This window comes from Apteryx rowi, unplaced genomic scaffold, assembly GCF_003343035.1.
Source record: "Apteryx rowi isolate R43461 unplaced genomic scaffold, aptRow1 scaffold_300, whole genome shotgun sequence".
NCBI lineage: Eukaryota > Metazoa > Chordata > Aves > Apterygiformes > Apterygidae > Apteryx > Apteryx rowi.
The window spans coordinates 672,648-692,209 of record NW_020449420.1 but is presented as its reverse complement, the minus strand read 5'-3'; the positions used below and the strand labels follow the sequence as shown (position 1 = coordinate 692,209).

Sequence of the window (19,562 nt, the reverse complement as noted above, 5' to 3'; positions counted from 1 at the left end):
CATGATCTCCACCTGCTGGAGAGAAGATACCAGGTGCCATACTGAGGCTGAAGCTACACATGTGCTGACTGCCCAACCAACATACAAGCATATGCATCAGATTAGGCCACTTCGGTTATTGATAAACAGAATATATAATGGACAAATTCTGCTGTTTTTTTCCTTCCTTGGGAGGACTAGTTCTGGTATCTCTTGTCTGTACGGTTTCTGTTTTTTCCCTGAAAATAATTACTCTTCACTACAGCTAAATTAAAGAGCATATATGCTCCATGGTGCATCCTGTACCACTGTCCAGACATTATGCCCAGCTGGAACTCATCCCATTTCCTCCTAGCCTTTGCATTCAAATTCCCTTCCCTTGGAAACAAGGGTACAGAGAGAAATGGTGCATTTTTGAGTCATCTTATATGGAGTTGGGACATAACAAGGATCCACATCTAGACCTGAGAGTAAGATGCACTTCTGAAACCTTTACTATAGCCACAGCCTTTGAGACATCTACTTCATCTTCAGATTTGTTTGTACTTAGCTAACAACTCATAACATGAGATTGAGAGATGGACGCATATGGACAGCATAATTCCACAGGCCTTGTGCAGTAAATTACATAATGTAGAGAACTGTCATTGAAATGTGAAGATGTGTATGAATGGAAATATCCAGCTGTGGAAGCACCAGAAGGAATGAATAGCAGAAGAGAGCTTTAAGAATGGCATGTAGCAATGGCACCTAGATTAGCAGGTCATCCAGATACCAGCACATCTACACACAACTTCTAAGGACACCAGGTTGGGAGACAAAGGACAGTGAGTAAATCCTGATGACTCACAGAGGTGTGATAGATTGGACAGGCAAAAGACCACAATCACTGTCAGCTCCTAAGGAGAGTTTAAAAAAAAAAAAAGGCAGACCCCAAACCAGCATGGCTGCCAACCTAAGAAGAAAGCAGGAGACATGAGGACTCTACAGTTGGCATCCCTTGTCCTCCACGTCATTGCAAGGAATCCTGGAGAGACTACCTGGATACAGGAGTCTTGGTGCCTGGCCCTTGGAAAGACCACCTGGACAAACACATCTTGGTGCCTGTGAGCGTGTAGGTATGAGAATGTGAATGTGAATGAGTGAAATCTGTTTTGCTTCAGTTTTGCTTTAAAATAAAATCATTTTCCCCTCCTGTAAGATCTAGGATTGAGACTGGCTATACTGTTGCTACAATTTTGCAACATTATGTCCAACAATAGGGCTCATTTACTTGAGAAACCACATCAAAAAATCTACTAAAAGAAAAAAATACTGTCTTTCCATACTGTAAAATAAAGCTTTACTGGAAAGTTAAAATTGAGACCCAAGGTAACTTGGCAGTGTCCTTTTTACATAAAGCAATTTCATTCTGTTACATTTGATTTATACTTGCGTAGATACACATTTTCATTCACCTGCTCTGCATCAACTAGCTTTATGAGTTTATAATCAATAAACAAATCATATTCTCAAAACTATTTTTCCACAAAACAAACAAAATGCCTGACGTCCCTGTAATTGTGTATGTAAATTCTACCTCCTGTTACTGAAAATACAAATCATTAACTATTTCTTCAATAAGTAACATTCAATAATAATAAAATCAAATTTGAAAAAAGTAAAAAACACCCAGGAGAAGAGTGAGAGAAGGAAGTTTGGGGTGCTGAAGGGCTGAACGTTGCCTTGAGTGGGGAATTTTAAAACAAACTACAGAAGACTAGGCCTCACCTCTTGGTGACTAAGATGGAATGCTTCTTTGCCCCAGTGACGATAAAGCTCCAAGATACCAATCAGGTCACCAATTGCAGTGACAATTGGTAAACAAAGAACAGATTGGATACGAGTCCCTGATTCCAGTCCAGTACCTTTGGGAAATCGCTCATCCTAGAAAATGTAAACATAGTTTGATAAAATGTAAATATCATAACATTAATATAAAAGATATATTGATGCTTTTCTCCCTCTCCTGGCTGACCAAATCAGCATGAAGTATTAAGACATTTACTGAAAATTTTCACTAAAAATATTTTTCAGCATAATTTACATACACAGACTTATTGATGCAAAGTTAGAATTGGTTATGGTATTACATCCAGTTTCGTGTTTGTTTGTTTTTTAATACATTTTCTCCAATCTTACAGACAACACTTCACTGCTAACGCCAGTCTGAATGATGCAAAAAGAAAACAAAAGGCRTCTGTAATTATGAAGTGGACTGCTCAGATTTCAGTGTTACCAAGCAGCCAGAAGCCCTTTCAAGAGGATAAAAATCAAAACCTGAGGCTAAGGCTTTAGGTAACACAGAGTTATAATCCTAACCAACAACTCCTGAGGAGGAAACTGTGTTCCCAAAATATTATACATGATGCATTTGTCCTTCCCTGGCTTATGCATCCTGAGTAAGTCTGCACAAAAGTTACAGGAACACAGGTTAAAATAATCTATCAGCTGCTACCGTAGGAGGTTTAAATTTGTAACTTCTGACCTAAACAGGGAAGGTCCAAGGCTTTACAGCTTCAGTTCCCTATGAATGAAAATTTAAGAAGAGCAGAATCTACCTATATGTTATTAGTAGTAATGTGGCAACCAGCCAATCTGAAGTATGCTAGACCCACTTTGTTGCACACCAGTCCCTCCATACTTTATTCCTACCAGATGATCTCTACAGGCTGTGCTAAGGAAAGGCAGACATCCCCTTTTCCTCAAGGCCGATCAACGCACTGGGAGGGCAGGAATCTCTCTATTCTCAAAAAAACACCAAGTCATCTGCACCTTAATTGCTAAAATGACAACCAGCCTGAATGGCTAGGAAAAACCTGACAGCCTCTCACAAACTCTCAGGAAAAAGAGAGTGGCAAGCACTTTGCAGTATGAGCCTCCTGCTTTCACTTTTTAATTCTGGCTTGTACAGAAAAGGGCTGTCAAGTCTATGTAAAAGTGCTTCCCTTTTACTGTTGAGGCACTCCTAAAAATCACAGGACAAGTGGGCTACCCAGTGCCCTGGTACAGAGAACTACCTACCACACTGTATAGCCTCTACAGAGGTTCACAACCTGAATTCTACAACAAAAGTATGTTAACACATCGGGGGCTTTTTGGCACCATGTTCTCGTGCATGTTAGCATCTGCACTGTGTATGTACAGAGATGTTTAATGTGCCCATGCAAAAATCACTTAAGAAGAGAAAATTAGTCTCAAGTTCAGTCAACAATATGCTGATACTGTAAACCACCAAAGAGTTCAGTACTTCTCCCCACTAAATCTCCCTGGTTTTATCATAAATGTAAAATCGACACATTCAATCTTTATATGATATTAATTGGAAATTACCAGTGACACTTCAAGCCCCATATGTTACTAACTGAAAAAGACTAAGACCATACAAAAGCTTTATAGTCCATGGTGTATAGGAAGTACCAACTGTTATTAGAGAGAAACAGGTTTCTGTGGGGTTTTTCTTGCAAGTGTGCTCACATTAAGCATTTAGTATATTTGCTTATAGCCCGCATTTACTCAGTAAAGTTCATATTTTTTTTGAATAAGTACTTTTTAAACTGCACATGACAATGTCCAATTTTGGCCACAGTATCCAAAGATTCTTATTCTGAACAGAGCTCAAAAAAGTAGAAAATAATTAAGACAGCATTTAAACTTGCTTTGAGTTCTCATAAAGTACAGTTTACCAGCTTGATATAATGGCATAGACACAACTAGAAGAATGTACTTTAAAAAAACAAACAAAAACAAAACAAACACAAAATACAGAGTGCCAAGAGTTATCAGAAAGTCAAATCAGAACTATCAGATGCTTTTACAGACAAAGGACTGGATTTTGATGTTAGTTACATTAGTCTGTCATTGACATAGGTCTACGGAAACTATTATAAGTACTCTAACTTTACATTAGTGTAAGCAGAGATCAAAATCTTGTCTAATAATCAGAATTTTGATTGACATTCTTGTCAGTACGAGCCAAGTGTTCTAATTAAATCAGACTTTGGTTGACTTTATAAAAATCTTATATTTGGGACTAGCACACAGAATATTTTAAGACCAGGAGGGCAGGAGTTCTGACTAATAGTGTTTTTCTTTCTAAGCAGCTGTGGTACCATTAGTTCCATTCTCTGACAACAAAAAATGCCTGAAGACAAAAAAAATTTTTAAGTTTAAAAATGAATGAGATGTTCTAAAATTATTTCATCAAGCTAATCTGAAATCAAACTTATTTCCTCAGCAATAGAGCAGTTGTAAATTCTATTATTATATATCCAGCTCAATAAATATTTCAGCTCAAAATATTCTAAGAACATGTTGTATTCATCTCATTAAAAAGAGAAAGTTTTTTACCCCCAGAATATCTTCTACTAACAACGTTTTTCTGGATTTGGCTACATAAGCAGATACTGTAGTGCCAAGTGCAATGGGCCCTGCAGGAATGAGCCGTGGTTGTCCTTCTTTAGCTCCTGGTGGTGTGAATACACACAGACTCTAGTTAGAAGGAAAAAAGAAAAAAAATGCTATTAGAAAGTTTGGCTACATTTACAGAGTTACTGTGCTACATAGGTAGTGCAAAAGATTGAATAAAGGAAATAATGCAAGAAATGTAGCTTTTGTGCTTATGACAATGACAAGTACTTGGATAAACTCTGCTCAACTCTGTCAAAATCTTAGGAAATTCCACTCTAAATGCATCATTGACATAGTGGATAACTCTTCTGCTGAAGTCAGTCATCACTTATATCAGGGTCAGATTGTGTTTTTCTTGAACACATAGAGTCACAGAGGAAAATATTATCTTGCAAAACAAAGATAGTTTTTTTTCCCCCTCTAGGATGCATTCACTTACTCACTTTAGTATAAAATGCTCAAAAAGTAGAGACGATGTTTAAACTTCTTGTTTATCTAATCCCAAGGAAAAGGTTATTTCAAAATTATCTTGCAACTGTATCTCCTGAAACCCAAGTGACTGTATTCATCCCTTGTACTAGAAGAAGCATCTTACTTGCTGCCTAACCAAAACTGTCACATTTTTTGAAAAGTCAGATATAATTATGACCACATTTACATCATGAAAGTCATCCAGAAACATATCATAATTGGTTTATACAACTAAAATATTAAACAAGTTAACACCACCAGAATGGATGGGACTGCAAATACTGTATTACAAAAAGAAAACTAAACACACATATAAAGGCTGAACCTGCAAGCCCTTCTATAGGCCAAACACCCTTCAAATCTAGAATTCCATTCATTTTAGGGTGAATCATATACTTTAAGGAACAGTCATGTACTGGAAAATGTCGCTATCACATCCTCTTTAAAAAATGTTTTTACCTCAGACAACCCAAAACAAAGCAGCCTGTAAGTGACAGTTGGTTTTAAAAAGTCACAAAACTGCAAAGAAAGCTTGTTTCCAAGGGCAGCAATAGAAATAGTCCATTGTACAAGCAAAAAGTTTCATCTTCTGTTTCCTTTATCCATGTCCATCCCTTACATCCATCAATTTATATGGCTACTAATTCTATAGAATCCCAGAGACTCGCAAACTTTTAAAGTGTTTATCACTGTCACACCCTACCAGCTGAGCAGAACTATTATCCCTTTACACACAAAGGGAAGTTAGGCGCATGAAGAACAAAGGACTTGCTCACTCTCACACAAAATGTGAGAACGCAGGGATCAAGTGTGCATTTCCAAGACTTCAGCTTAACATCCTATCCTCTTGAGCCATCCCTCCTCACCTATTCCTCATAATCTCACAACTAAAGCATGACTTCAGAGACCAACCTTCTATTGGCAAATTGTGTTTTCTTATTCATTGTAACCAATGATCCAATTTATTTAACTGGTAAAATTGCTTGACCAGGGGGACATATGGAGAACTTCCATACTAAGTAACTCTACTGGTAAATAACTTCATGATTTCAGATTAAGAAGAGACAGCACATGAAATAAAGATGAAACATTTCAAGCAAACATCCTGGATAGGAAAACAGAAAATAAAAAATATTCATAAAGCATAGATGGCAGTACCACCAAGAGAATGTATTACTAACTTTCCCAGTAAGACTGACGTCTTCTGCCACTCCTTTGTACTCTTTAATTTTACTATCAGACTTTGCTTTCATTAGGGCTGTTACAGGGATCAATCTCTTGACATTCTATAGCATCACTACTAATGGTAATTAATATTAAGTACATTTCATCTATCTGCTACATGCATCATTCCCAGAGTTTTCTGTAACAGTAGACGAAAGCAGATGGCCACAAGTATTCTTCTGCTATGAAAGATTCCTGTAGCTCAGAATGTAACATTGCCTTGGAAGACTGAACAAAATAAATTATTTTATTTTGTTTAAAGAAGATTTCAGCATAGGCATAGCAATAAACAGGGAGCTTCGCACTGGACTTGTTAATTATTAAAAGTATTATGTCATTATACATATACCTAATTCTCTGCAAGAAAAACAACAGAAAATCCTATAAAATTGATGGGCCTGACTCTTTAATGAAATTAAGTGAATTCTGGGCAGTATGAAATCAATGTCATTTCTCTTATTTCACTCTCCTATATCTATCTTTAGATACTTGTGAGGTCACTACTAGCACACCTGAGTGCCTCTCAGTGTCTAATTATGCATTATTACAGCTCCCCTGTAAGGTGGGCAGTGACACTATCCTCATTTTATAGATGGGAATTAGATAAAAAAACTGTTTCAATACAGTTATTTTAGCTGAGGCTCCAACTACCATTCGAGTACAAACTCCATAGCTCACTACACAGCCTATATAATGCCTTGCATCAGGGCTAGAGCAAACCAAATGGACCACAAGGCACAGAAAACTCTGGTGTGAAGGGAAAGAGACAGACTTCAGAGGTTAATAGTTACCGTCTTGGGCCCTATGGGATGGCGGCACATTACTAAGCAGGTCATGTTTTCTAGCACAGAATATCAGAGGTGTCATTTGCATGGGAAAGCTTTGCATCTACTGTCAGCTGTAGGAAATGATGTGAGAAGTATCCTCTCATAATTATCTTTTCTTTATTTTCCAAATGTAGTAAGCATGTCATAAAACACACTAAACAATTCCAAAAGACAGGTCACACTGAAATATTCATAAACAAAGGGAATGCAATATAAAGACCACATAGGTACTCTTGCAGTAGTGAATGCACCTTAGCTGTAATGGATTAACAGCTTTTTGAAGGAGAGTCGGACTTCATGCTGAGGAAAAAAAAAAGTCAAAGAAATGAACGATAGACAAATCAGAAGATAGAACAGAGTAACAAACAGTGGCAGAGGAACAAGAAAGAAGGAAACAGAAAAGATGTAAAATGCCTTTCATCAGTAAATTACAGATTGGGAGTAAGAAAAAAAAAATCAATACCATCTGGCTAGTTCATTCATGCCCTCCTGCAAGTCCAGCGTCCATATTCTTACAGGCAGATCACCCAAAACATTTTTAGAAGAGAAGCAAGCTACTCAATAGGGCACACTGCTGTAGCTGTCAGTAGCTCAGATTTGAGATATACAGTTGGGACCACGTAGAGAAGCTGTATATGACCCACAGATTCCCCAGATACACTTGTTGTGTTTGATTTGGGGGGGGGGAGGGGTACTGCAGTATTTTAGCATAGATGGTATGAATCACAGAATTACACAAATTGTATTCGTCTCTATACAGTACCCTAGTATAGAAATCCTAGCTGAAACAGGGGGGGAAATTTATCCCAGAAGAGCCAGCAGACCAGTAGTTAGGGCATGTATTGGGTTCAAAAGAAAAAAAACACACTCAAGATTCTGATCAAACTTGTAACTGAGCTTCTGTCTTGTTTTTTAGGAGAAACTTGGGAAGACCTTGGCATCATCCAGACATAAAATAGGAAGCATCTTTGAAGTCTCAAAAAAGTTCAGCAAGACAAGAAAAACAATTTTCCACTCAGTTCTTCTAATAGTGTGATGCAGATGAAAATTAAACTACCTTAAAAATTAAGATAAAGCAATCGAATAGTGTTTTGGCTCTGACAAGACATTTCAGTATGCTTTATTTTATACTTCTCATGCAATTGGAAGGAAAGATACTTTCTTCATGGGGTAGCTCTACTGAACATGTGCTGTATATATCCATTTTAATGTCTGGCATTACGGTATGAGGACATGAAATCCTGAAGTTTTCTGTTCATTCTGATCTAAACTTCAACCTTATTCTCCCGATCTTCACACCCCCATTTACATTCACAACTTCTTTTAAGAGTGGTCTTTAAGGTGCAAAGACACTGGACAAGCCAGAATGCTTACTTCACATACAAATAAGAATGTACTAATGTCCTCCACCCCCCACACAAAAATAACAAAACAAAAAAATAGACTGGCACACTGGATCTGCCAAAATAAGTCTGCCCAGTTTACCTGATTAAAAAGTTCCATTTATTCCTTATTTTCTTGTAATCTAATAAAGTACATCCTTATAATATTTAAATGAAAGCAATGTTTTGCAGTTACTTGTCTTTATAAGAGTAAAGCTTAAGTTTCATGCCATAACACACATAAATAGAATGAAAAAGAACATTTTACATAATAGATGCAAGAAAAGCATCTCCTGATCCAAAAAAATATATTTTAATAAAACTCAAGAAACCATAGTTCATGATTTATTTAATCAATGTTCTGATATAAAAAATATTTTTAAAAATTTGAAGACACTCATAAAACCAAAGGGTATAGAAGGGCTGAAATACATCTCTTCACAAATATTTGACTTGCTAAACTATATGCTTCTAGAAAAAAGAAAGATTTACAACGAAAAAAAATATTTTTATAGTAGGAATAGTAAAGCTATAATGTGTTCAATACCAAAAAGGTGGTTCATACTGTGCAGTATTGCATAATGCTGGAGATGAAACACATAATGCTTAAAGTCTGAATTCTGGAGTCTGAGTAGCGGAATGAGTCAAATTAAATTAACAGGACACTAGAGACCAAAGCTGATCCCTCCTATACTTTAAAGATTAACACTTTTCTTCACACCATTTTTCTTACTTCTTCTTAAAACATACTTGGTCCTTTATGCCAAGGTGTGTGATGCTCAGCAAAGTAACTGTTATTTAAATGATGTGTATAAAATGTGCTTTTCCACACTGCTCTTCTGAGTCATGCCCATAATTAAATGTAAAACAACACACAAATCTTTCTCTTCTCAGAAACAGCATCTCAAAACAAAACAAACAACAACAACAAAAAAMCCAAACAGCCACTATCACCAGAAAACAGAGAACTCACTTCCATATATGCGCATTCTTCTCCAGAAGGGCCTTCAATGGATCGTCAATGGCCAATATATTGTGTCCTTGTTTACACTACAAAGTTTTGCTAGCAAAAATTGCTTTGGTCAGCATAGTCTTTCATGTCTCCTTGTGTAAATACGAGTTTGGCTGGTAAACTCCTCTGTTGTTACTACTGTGAATTATTGTCATGAATAGGCATTCTTCTATTGGCAAAAGCATGGGGACACTCTTTTACTTCTAGTGATAAAAGAGAGTTTTGCAGAAACAATCCCATTCTGCTTCTTACAGGAAACTACAGACTCCACTACTAAGGGGTCGGTAATCGAAAAACTCTTCAAAGTACCTAGCAGGTGCTAGATTTGCCACTAGTCCTCCTCACTCTCCCTCTGTACCAGTAGAAAAGCACAGTTCTGTGCAAGGACAGAACCAGCTAAACCTGATCAAGTAACCCTTGATTTCCAAGGTAATGCAGTCATCGATAATCTTATTCTGACCACACAGCACTATTAAAAAGACAGGTAAATTTTGTCATAACCATATACAAGCTTCAATTAGCCCATAAGCTTCTATCATTCCACACACTTACTTTTTACATACATCTAATAAAGTTACATAACTGTTAATATGTTCCATATATGATCAATTCAAACTTGAATGAGTTTAAACATTTAATGCCCATTAAAAATGTGCAGATTTTTTAAGTTTTGTTGTTTTGTTTGCTTTTTTCTAAACATGGCTTTTGAATCCTAGAAACCATCAACAGCTTGAAGGGATTCTCTTTAATTACCACTGTGACGAGACATCCAAAACTATCAGGTTTTTCCCATCACCTATCCAGCTCATGTTGCACATTTCTCCTTTTTCTTCACAAAGTACTTAAAAAGTACGGTACTAATAATAAAATTTGGGGCTCATCTTCTAATCTCTCCTAGCCACAAAACATGCCAGCATCCTTTTAATTTACAAATGCACATTCAAATTATCCTGTACCAGTTCCAAGGGTAATTACACAAGTTCCTATGCAGATATCAGCTACATGGTATACGGTTTCATAAATAAATGAAGCAATGAATAGATTGGGTCCTTTTACTTTTTTAGTAGGTTTGAATACTTTATTTCAAAAACAGACAAGAAAAATCTGCATTTCTGGTAATGACACTGAAAAGTGATTGACAATCAAGGAAAGGAACTAGGTGATTTTCAACAGCAACTTGAAACAATGKTATGTTAAAAAAAATGAAGAAGAAGAAGAAATAATTTGGGAATATAAATGAATATATAAAAATCCCATAGTTCCCCAATACAATACTGATAACCCATGATGCAGCAAAGGGAACAGGTTAAGCAGACAGCAGGATGTCTATACACAGTTTACAGTATCTTTTGCTGCCAAAACCACCTGCGGTGAGAATAGTTCAGTATCAGAAACAGCTAAACATGAATAATGCTTTACTGACATTGCCATACCACTGCCTGWCTACTGGCAGAAGTTAAGCAATAAAAATATCTAGTGTAGACAGAACATTAGATATCTCTACTAGTGATGAAGGAGAAGGTAAATAAGATGGGAGAGTCACTTTGGGTTTGATAAACAACCAAAAGAGCAGATACTGGCTTGGAGAGCCAGCCCTTTAGAAGCTTACAGACCCTCACTTTCTGATACCCTGCAGCCCACTGGACCCTGAAACATGTCTGCAAAGAGGGTAACAAATCAAAATAGTGATATTTCGATCTGTTACCCCTTCTTCCAGACACAAGCTGAATCTTTTTGCACAGGTGGGAAAGGGCAAATCCCAAAACCCTGTTATCAGTCTTTTTTCAACAAGTTCCGTGTGGTGATGGACTTCTCCATTTAAATGTACTTGCTCAGCAGAGCACTGAAGTCTGAGAGCAGAAGACTCCTATATATTTTTCAAAACGCAGAGCCCACAAAGTCCTTCCTTTCCTGCGTTCTGTGACATGACAGATTGTTCCAACTGGACCCCATAATCTTGAAGTTAGTGAAACTTCCTAGTTTAAGCTCTTAATTCACTTTGATAAAGTCTTCAACAAAAAAACTGCTATCAGTTTGGACTGCTGTATGTTATACTGTATAAAAAGTGACTATTTTTCTAATGCAAGTAGCTCACTCATTATTTGTGATCTCTGTAATTGTTCCATAGCATTATATATCACCCATTTCAGCTGGAAATGTAACTTTGTATGCGAAATTAAATATATTTTAGTTACAGGGCTAAGAAAGAAAAAAGGATAATAATTCACTTAATAATCATACAATTGACATCCTTTGGGTTTGGGATTTTAGTTTTGTTTCTGTATTTTTTTCTGTCTGTCTTCAAATTGACAGTGATCAACTTAAACTAGTTTTATCAAGGTAGTAATTTATAACCTGAATATTAAATTCTGGCTTGAAATCCACTAATGACCATTATCATGATCACGTAAAGCAAGAGGTGCTTAAAAAAAAAACAAACTGAAACAAAAAATCCAAATGTAACAAAATTCATCCTTTCATACGCACTTTAGGTATATGCAACCTATTGTAAACTCTAACATCTTCTAGATGCTAATACATTAACAAGTCTTCCAATTTACAGGAAAGAGGAATGATGTACCCTGTAATTAGATCTTGAAGGGTATTAACAAGAGACCATTCTCAATTACCAGTTAAACACAGCAAACTTAGCTTTCAGATCCATAGCCAAATTAGTATGTATCAGGTAAGCCACAGTATCATAGCTCTTGATGCTCTCCTCTTGGTGCCATGCACTTACTTTGTAGGAAATACGAACTTATCTTAAACCTCTTTTACTGCAGCTGAAAAAACCCTCATTTATAACAACTAAGAGCATGCACATGTAGAATTACTGATATTCGGATTACGGATATTCCTCCACAGAAAAATACGATCTATGTACAGAGCCCCGCACTTGTCCTCACTGAGTCTGGTTTCTACAGACCAATTTCATGTCTTACGCAAATGTAACATGACTATTCTCTTCCATCATCCATAACATTAATGAAAATACTGAGTAAAACCAGATCCAGGATAAATCCTTGAGAATTTTCCAACATATTTTTCCATTCTGATACCGAGCCACAAATTACTAGTCTCTGAGTAATTTTCCAAACAGTTCTGTACTCTACCTGTAATATTTTCATCCTGACCATATTCCATCGGTCTATCTGAATAGCAAATTGATAACAAGATCAAAATTTCATTAAAATGCATCTTGACAGTTACTCATTTTCTCCCATTTTGAAAATGTATTGATTCAAAGTTGAACTGGGACATCATAATTCTTTCATTCTCCTTTCCACTCTCTTCCCCCAGGTTAAACTTTAGATTTTCCCAAATTCAGTTTTCCTGTACCTCACCTATCCTTTATGATTTTTCAGATGGCAGCTCAGAGATCTGTCAGACACTGTTTAGCTTCACATGGTAAAGGCTTGGCCAATTTATAAATATCTAACTTCAGTAACTATTTTCTAATTTCTTCCTTCCCTATTCAAAGCTGAGGTCTTCCTTTTTGTCTCACATATTAATTATGATAGCCACCTGATCACTGTTGATCTTTTTATTGAAAAGTGATAAAAACAACATTAAACACTTCCCCCTCTCCATCAAAAGCCTTCCCTTTCTGCTGAGTATCACTATTCGCTGGCAAGTAAGAAAGCAACAGATTTCTTCCACTTTATATACAAAAAGAGTACATACAGGTAGAATTAATTCAAGGATAAACACCAACATTTTCTGAAGTGGCTTCCAACTAGAAGAGTGTTCACCTGGAAACGTGGTTAAAAGACTTACATTTCAGAGATGATGCCTCCATGCTGAAAATCATGCATCTCAGGTTGGCACAAAAAAACCTGAGGCAGTTAGCAATCATGAGATGCTTTTCCCTGGTTCTTAATGATTCAAGTCACTCCATAAATTCACTAGGTGGCACTGCACATCAAGCTGCAACAATTTCTGTATGACCAGAAATTCTAGAACAGCTTAATTACGTACACCCTGAAGCACAAAGTATGTGCACATATTTGTGGCCTCACACAATTATTTCCTACAACAAAGCTATTGTAAACCCCTATCTGAAGCAAGGATGATCTGTTTGTCAATGAAATTTACAGTTTCAGGAAATAAGTAACGCACACAAGATCCAGTAAAAGCTACTTTAAGTGTATGCCTATTAAATTCTAACTCATACATCTTTATGTAGGAATAACAATGTAACCATGTGTGCATTACTCACACAAATAAGGACTTCACAGAAGAAATATTTGTAGAATCAGTTAATATAATAACACATTAGAAACTCTGTAGCTTTGCTAAGTATTTTAGAAATATTCCCTTGTAAAGATGTCAGCTTATGGGCTTAAATCCATGCCTAGCTAGCATGGTACTTAGATAGACTGATTTGCATATACACACAATCAAATACTAGGATTTCAGTAAATCCTTTGTCATGTTTAAAGATGATATTCAATTAAGGTCATAGCATGAGAAGTTTGAATGTATTTTCATCCCCACAAGGAATAAAACAAAAAACTGAAACAAAGCAAAATGCTTTCCTTGAGCATTATGAAACACTCCTGTTTCATTTGGAAGTGTTTCCAGTTTCTGAATATATAGTATTTGCAAAATGAATGTTATGTACYTTAAGAATAAATTATTTTATATGCATAACTGCACTAACCCATGGACAAAGATAATTTCTTAGAGCACATCTGCACTGCACACTGTAATACACAGAGAGTTCAAGAACCACATGCAGAATGGGCACAGTCCTGTTCAGCCCATTTTACATGATCGGAAAGCTATACTGTTTGAAATTGGTGACACCAGGGCATGCATATTTTGCACTGCATTGTACCAGATGCACAGAATATATAAAACCAGATTCTGATACACAGGGTGACTTTATGGGGAACCAAGGAGTTGGACATGCAAAGGGTCCTGATTTGCTCATGGGCAATCATTTAAAAAGTAGAAGCATGGTATCAGAATACCCTTAGCATGGAGTACAAGGAATGCTAGCACTCCCAAGCAATCCAAACAACCAGAAGGTCACTAAAATAATGGAATTAGCCACACACATTCCAGCACCAATTGTGAGTAATGGTTGCATAAGGAAACACCCTGTAACCTGTAATTGGTGTAGCAGCTTCCATTTCAAGTAAATTCACTCAACCAAAGCCCCTGAAGGCATTCAGCCTGCCCCATCAGCCAGAAATTACCTTGTTCTTACACTGTTATCCTACTCTAACACAAGTTAAGCTGTAGTTTTGTGGATTTCTGCAGAGAAAAAGCAAACAAGGCTATGAAGAAACTTTATACATGGACCAGTATTTTAACAAATGCATGGAAGTCAAAAGTGACAACACATTTTTCTTCTGAATCCTACAGTGTGCTTACGGTACCTGCAATAGGACACCTTGTCTTGGTAAATTCAAACAGACTTCTTTCAAACATGAGGTGCTCCTATAAAAACCAATGCTCCTATAAAAGCCAAAGGACAAGCTAATCTAGAGCTTTTCTTCTCACTAAACAAACATGTTTTCAGTTCTTTAAAGCAAATTTTTAAAAATATTCTAATATAATTTTCAAGTAAGGGAAGTGTTGTCCATATTAATAATTGAATCGAAGAAAGATTAACACTGAACTGTTAGTAACCCACTTAAAATTTGCAATCATAAAGCAGTTTTCTTCCTTCAATATAAAGAAATAATAGCACACAGTATGCAGTAATCTTTTGCAGTTTCTCATTTTGTAAACACCTAGAATTTCTATAAAAGGAAGCTATTTTCTATCTTAATGAGAGACTCATAATTTAATCTAGGCCAAAGGCAGCTATGGAAGTCTCATATTCTAAAAATGCCCCTTAACTTAGTTTAACGCATATCAAGATTCTCAGGTTTAGTTTTTTTGTTGTTATTTTAAACAGGCACAAGTGCACCTATACATATTTACAGTGGGAGCTACAACAAAGAAGAGTTGATGCCCTCACTTCTGTTTTGATCCTGAGGTCCCTAGATGTAGTTACAACACACATTACTAAAGGTTAGAAAACCATTTGTAAGAAAGTAGGTATCTACTTATTATCTGCATTCCCCCATTCTTACACAATTCCCTCCCACTACCTAATTCTCACAAAGACAGATGCACACACATGAAAAAAGCAGCATTCAGGCACAGATTGTTTCTTTGAAAGCATGGTGGAAATAACTGTTATATTAGAACTAGTTCTGCAATATGAGGCTGCTGTCTGGATAGATACAGGCAGATTTATGTAACTTTCTAAAGGTAACGAACAAAAAGCCAAATGCTAAAATGAAAAAAAATAACAGTTTGCTGAACTTGAGAAACTTAAGTCTCAAATTAAGCATCTAAAAACTGACCCACCAAAAAATAGAAGCCATTTTTCAACATGTGGCCATAGATGCTCAGCAACTGTTTTGCCTACCTTAATGAATAGGCTTTTTGTCACTTTTGAAGCAAAATAATTAGCGTCAACTTAAAGAATGAGCCCCAGTCTGCCACTTACGCTATACAGAATCTTTTTGTTCAATCCATTTAAGAAAAATCCATTTAATAAAAATATATTGCTAGTATTTGCTGGCCAGTGGTTAATGTAATTTGGACACATACTTTAAATTTAATATTCAAGACTCAAAGATATCCAAATTAATTTTCAGTAATAATTTCTTATAAAAAGTAGGCTAATGCCTTACCAGTTAGTTACATGAAAATAAATATGGCTCTGACCCAAAGCCCACTAATGTGAATGAAAATCTCACACTAGCTTCAAAGGACTTGGGATCAGTCCCTATAATAACTACATGAAGAACATTCCATTTTGGGAGATGCAGCTACACAGCAGTGGTTAAGAAAGTCAATGTGTGTTTTTAGTAGGTGGAACTTTCTTAGGGAAGAATTATACTGGGAAGCAAATAGGTTCAACTGCTCATAAGACTATTAAAAAAAAACAAAGGAAAAAAGGGGAGGGGGGAAGAGGGTCAGAAAGTGCCCAGTCACCTGGGAGGAACCCCTTATTTTGCCACACTAATCTAAAATGCAAAACCCAACCACAGTAAGAATTCTCAAGCTGTAAAGTTGGTTTTGCTGTAAGCTGTTACGGAGCATTTACAATAGGAAGAGATGAACTAACTGTTCAGCCGGCATGCGATTACTGCCACCGAAGCTGGCCAGCGCTGTGCGCCCAAAACTGGTGGCTAAACTTCCTGCAAGTTCCTGCCTCTTGCAACAGGAGGAATCTGCTCAGGGAAGCTCTGCTTCATCCCCCACCCATGGAAGTGAACGCTATCATCTACTAAAGAGAATCAAAACTGGTATTCATAGAGGATGAACCAACATGTTATTTAAACTACACTTACTACCCTTAGTGAAAAGTGATTAAAATATCCGTAATATTTACATACTTACACAACTCATTTAGAATAGGGCCAATTCCTGAATAATAAAATGTTTTATCTTTATAAAATGAAATGTTTATCAAATAAAAAAATAGAAAACTCATATCCATTTCTTATCTTGTGAAAGTTTCTTTATAGGTCTTTTTCTACCTTCTTTGAATTATATACCATCTTTTTTGAACAAGTAAAAAGTATTCTCAGGGCAGGGCTCAAGTCACCTGCTAGTCCCCACATCTTCCATCCTGTTTTCCATTATTTCACAAACAGTATTTTTTCCCTTTTTCTGAATGCACTTATTTCACAAAGAGCAGAGGAAATTGGCTAATGGACTATACAAAAATAAACTATTAAAATTGGCCGTGTAAAGTAAGGAAACCAAAACAATGAGAAAAATATTTTCCTCTCTAGTCATCTTCAGTTAGAAGAGTTTAATTTGTTTCTTGAACAAAAGGAAGACATAAAATTTTGGACAAAATGTGATTTTTAATTTGATGGAACTCTGATGAAATATAAAATACATTTTCTTCTTTGTAGACATTCAAAGTAACTACAAAATCTTGCATAATGCTATCTGTATAAATTAATGTGGATACAAAAAAAATAATGAATTTTAAATGCCAAATAACAAAACAGCAAGTATGCTCATAGGAATAATGTATTGGACTCATTGCTATTCAAATTTTTCTGGACAATTAATTTATACCAGAAATTATTTTGATTCATTAATTTTAAATGTACCATTTATTTCTTCATGCTAACCAAAATCTATTTCTGAAATTTATGTTATCTCATTATCAAGTTGCAGCTGGCAACCAGATGAAAAGAATTTGTTATGCTGAAGAGCAAATTTTAATTAAGTTTCTTTTTGTTAAAAACAATTAATAATGGGGCCAAATTCAAAGTGAAATTACTACAGTCAGAGAAAGAACAGGACTATACCTGCAGAAAACATTTTTAATTATCACTATGTTCAATAAACTTCCACTTTACAGAAATAAAAATAATATAATGTTAATATTCAGCACTTAGGTAGTATTTCCTGCTAAATGAGGTACAAAATAAAATTAAAATATCATTGTAAAAGGGGAAATTGCACTTGCAATTGTAAAGAAAAGCAGCATCTAAATCCAGAATACTTACATTATTGCATTCTCCCAGGAAATATAGTGCAAATCCATCAGCTTTTGTAGCTGCCAAAGCAATAATAAAAGAAATAATTGTACTCAGAGGGAGAATAGAACTTTCGCAAGTTCTCTGAGGTGAAACCACAGATTCAATTCCACTTAGGACAAACATCTAAAATTCTAAAAGTGAAAGTCTATTGCTGTGTCCCTTGAAACTTCCCAGGCCCTACCAAATTAGAAGTAAAGGATAATACTTACTTTCCCCATTCTCATGTAATATATTCTAAAAGCTAATTAGAAATGACCTCCTCATACATCTTATTCCTATTCCTAGGCCTAATGACTATAAATTTAAATTAGTTCATATGACAGTATAGAAATAATATAAGAACATGTAATTACAATATAAGCAGGCAGATAACATTATAATTTCCATGAGCAAAAGAAGTACTATTTTTAGATGGCAAGCTATATTTGTCCTTGTCTTAGGATAGAAAAGTATGGGAAAATGGAATGTTGCAAATATTGTCATAAAAATGTGTTTCAAAACAAACCAGTTTATTTTCTGCACCTGCCCCATATTAAAAACATTGACACACCAGAGTTTTGGCACCTCTCAGTGATTTTTGCCAGATTCAGATAGCTTTATCCTGTTTCATAAAACAAAGTGCTTTAAACTTTCAAAAGTTTAAAGTCAACCAACCAATGTACCTTATTGCTAAAATGAAAACTCTCAGAATCAGGAGGATAGCAGGTCAATGTTTTTTACTCTGCTTTACACAATATGCATGATACTTTGAGTATAAGTAAATCTTTCTTTTCAACAGTTAATAAATGTTATAGCCAGTAAATACACATATCTGACATCTCATTTTTATGAATAAACACAAGAATCCATTCAGTACATTTCATGGGAGTGATTCTACTTCTGTGTAATCAAATCATTTGGCTTTCTGCATTTGTTTAACAGAAGGAAAAAAAAAATCCTCCTATCTAGTTACTCGCTTATTATCAACTGTGTCACATCAATGAGAGTTCAGGGCATGGTAATTTGCACTCAAATTCCAAATCATTCAGCTGTAATATATAAGCACATTGAGCTAGGAGGTAGAAGAGCACAATAAAAGAAATTCTTAAATCTTACCTACATTACAAGAGAAAAACTTTTGTAAAAGATAAGCAGACCCTGTCCCTTCTAGCTTCTCACTTGCAGTATACTAACAAAACCCAATTTTGATTTGCTGTGAGCTGAACATCAATGTCCAAATAGCCACTTAAGGGAAATCAGTAAACAGAAATGGTCCTTTTGAAACATCATATATATAAACCAGACAATTATTTCATCATTAAAAATGACGAAGTAGCAGGAACAGGGAAAACGTTTCTGAAGAGCTGCTTGAAAGCAATACTGAACAAAGCTACTGATTCTACCTATTGAAGTCTGAGTACATCCACTCTGGCTAAAAAATCCTACCATTTATACTTACATTGTTACTGGAAATATTTTCTTAACTTTTAATGATGTATACTATTTCCTTACTAAAAACAGTACTTACAGATAGAAAAAAAAATGCTTAGACTACTAAATGTAATTTGAGATCATGAAAAAGATTGGCCCTCTTCCAAATAACATCTCTGTTTTGTTGAAAAGGGGTTAAAGCATGCAGTGATATTATTGAAGGATGATTTTTTTA

The 19,562-nt window shown here is 35.7% G+C and overlaps 1 protein-coding gene across 1 annotated transcript in view; it reads right to left on the bottom strand.

Moving 5' to 3' along the window:
* PDE10A (phosphodiesterase 10A) overlaps positions 1-19,562 on the bottom strand; it is a 200,115-nt gene that overhangs the window by 43,586 nt on the left and 136,967 nt on the right. Inside the window, exons 5-7 of the mRNA XM_026070001.1 lie at positions 17,885-17,934; positions 4,369-4,509; positions 1,750-1,905 (exon numbers count right to left, since the gene is read on the bottom strand). Of these exons, the coding sequence (XP_025925786.1) occupies positions 1,750-1,905; positions 4,369-4,509; positions 17,885-17,934 (347 nt within the window). The remainder of the gene's footprint in view (positions 1-1,749; positions 1,906-4,368; positions 4,510-17,884; positions 17,935-19,562) is intronic.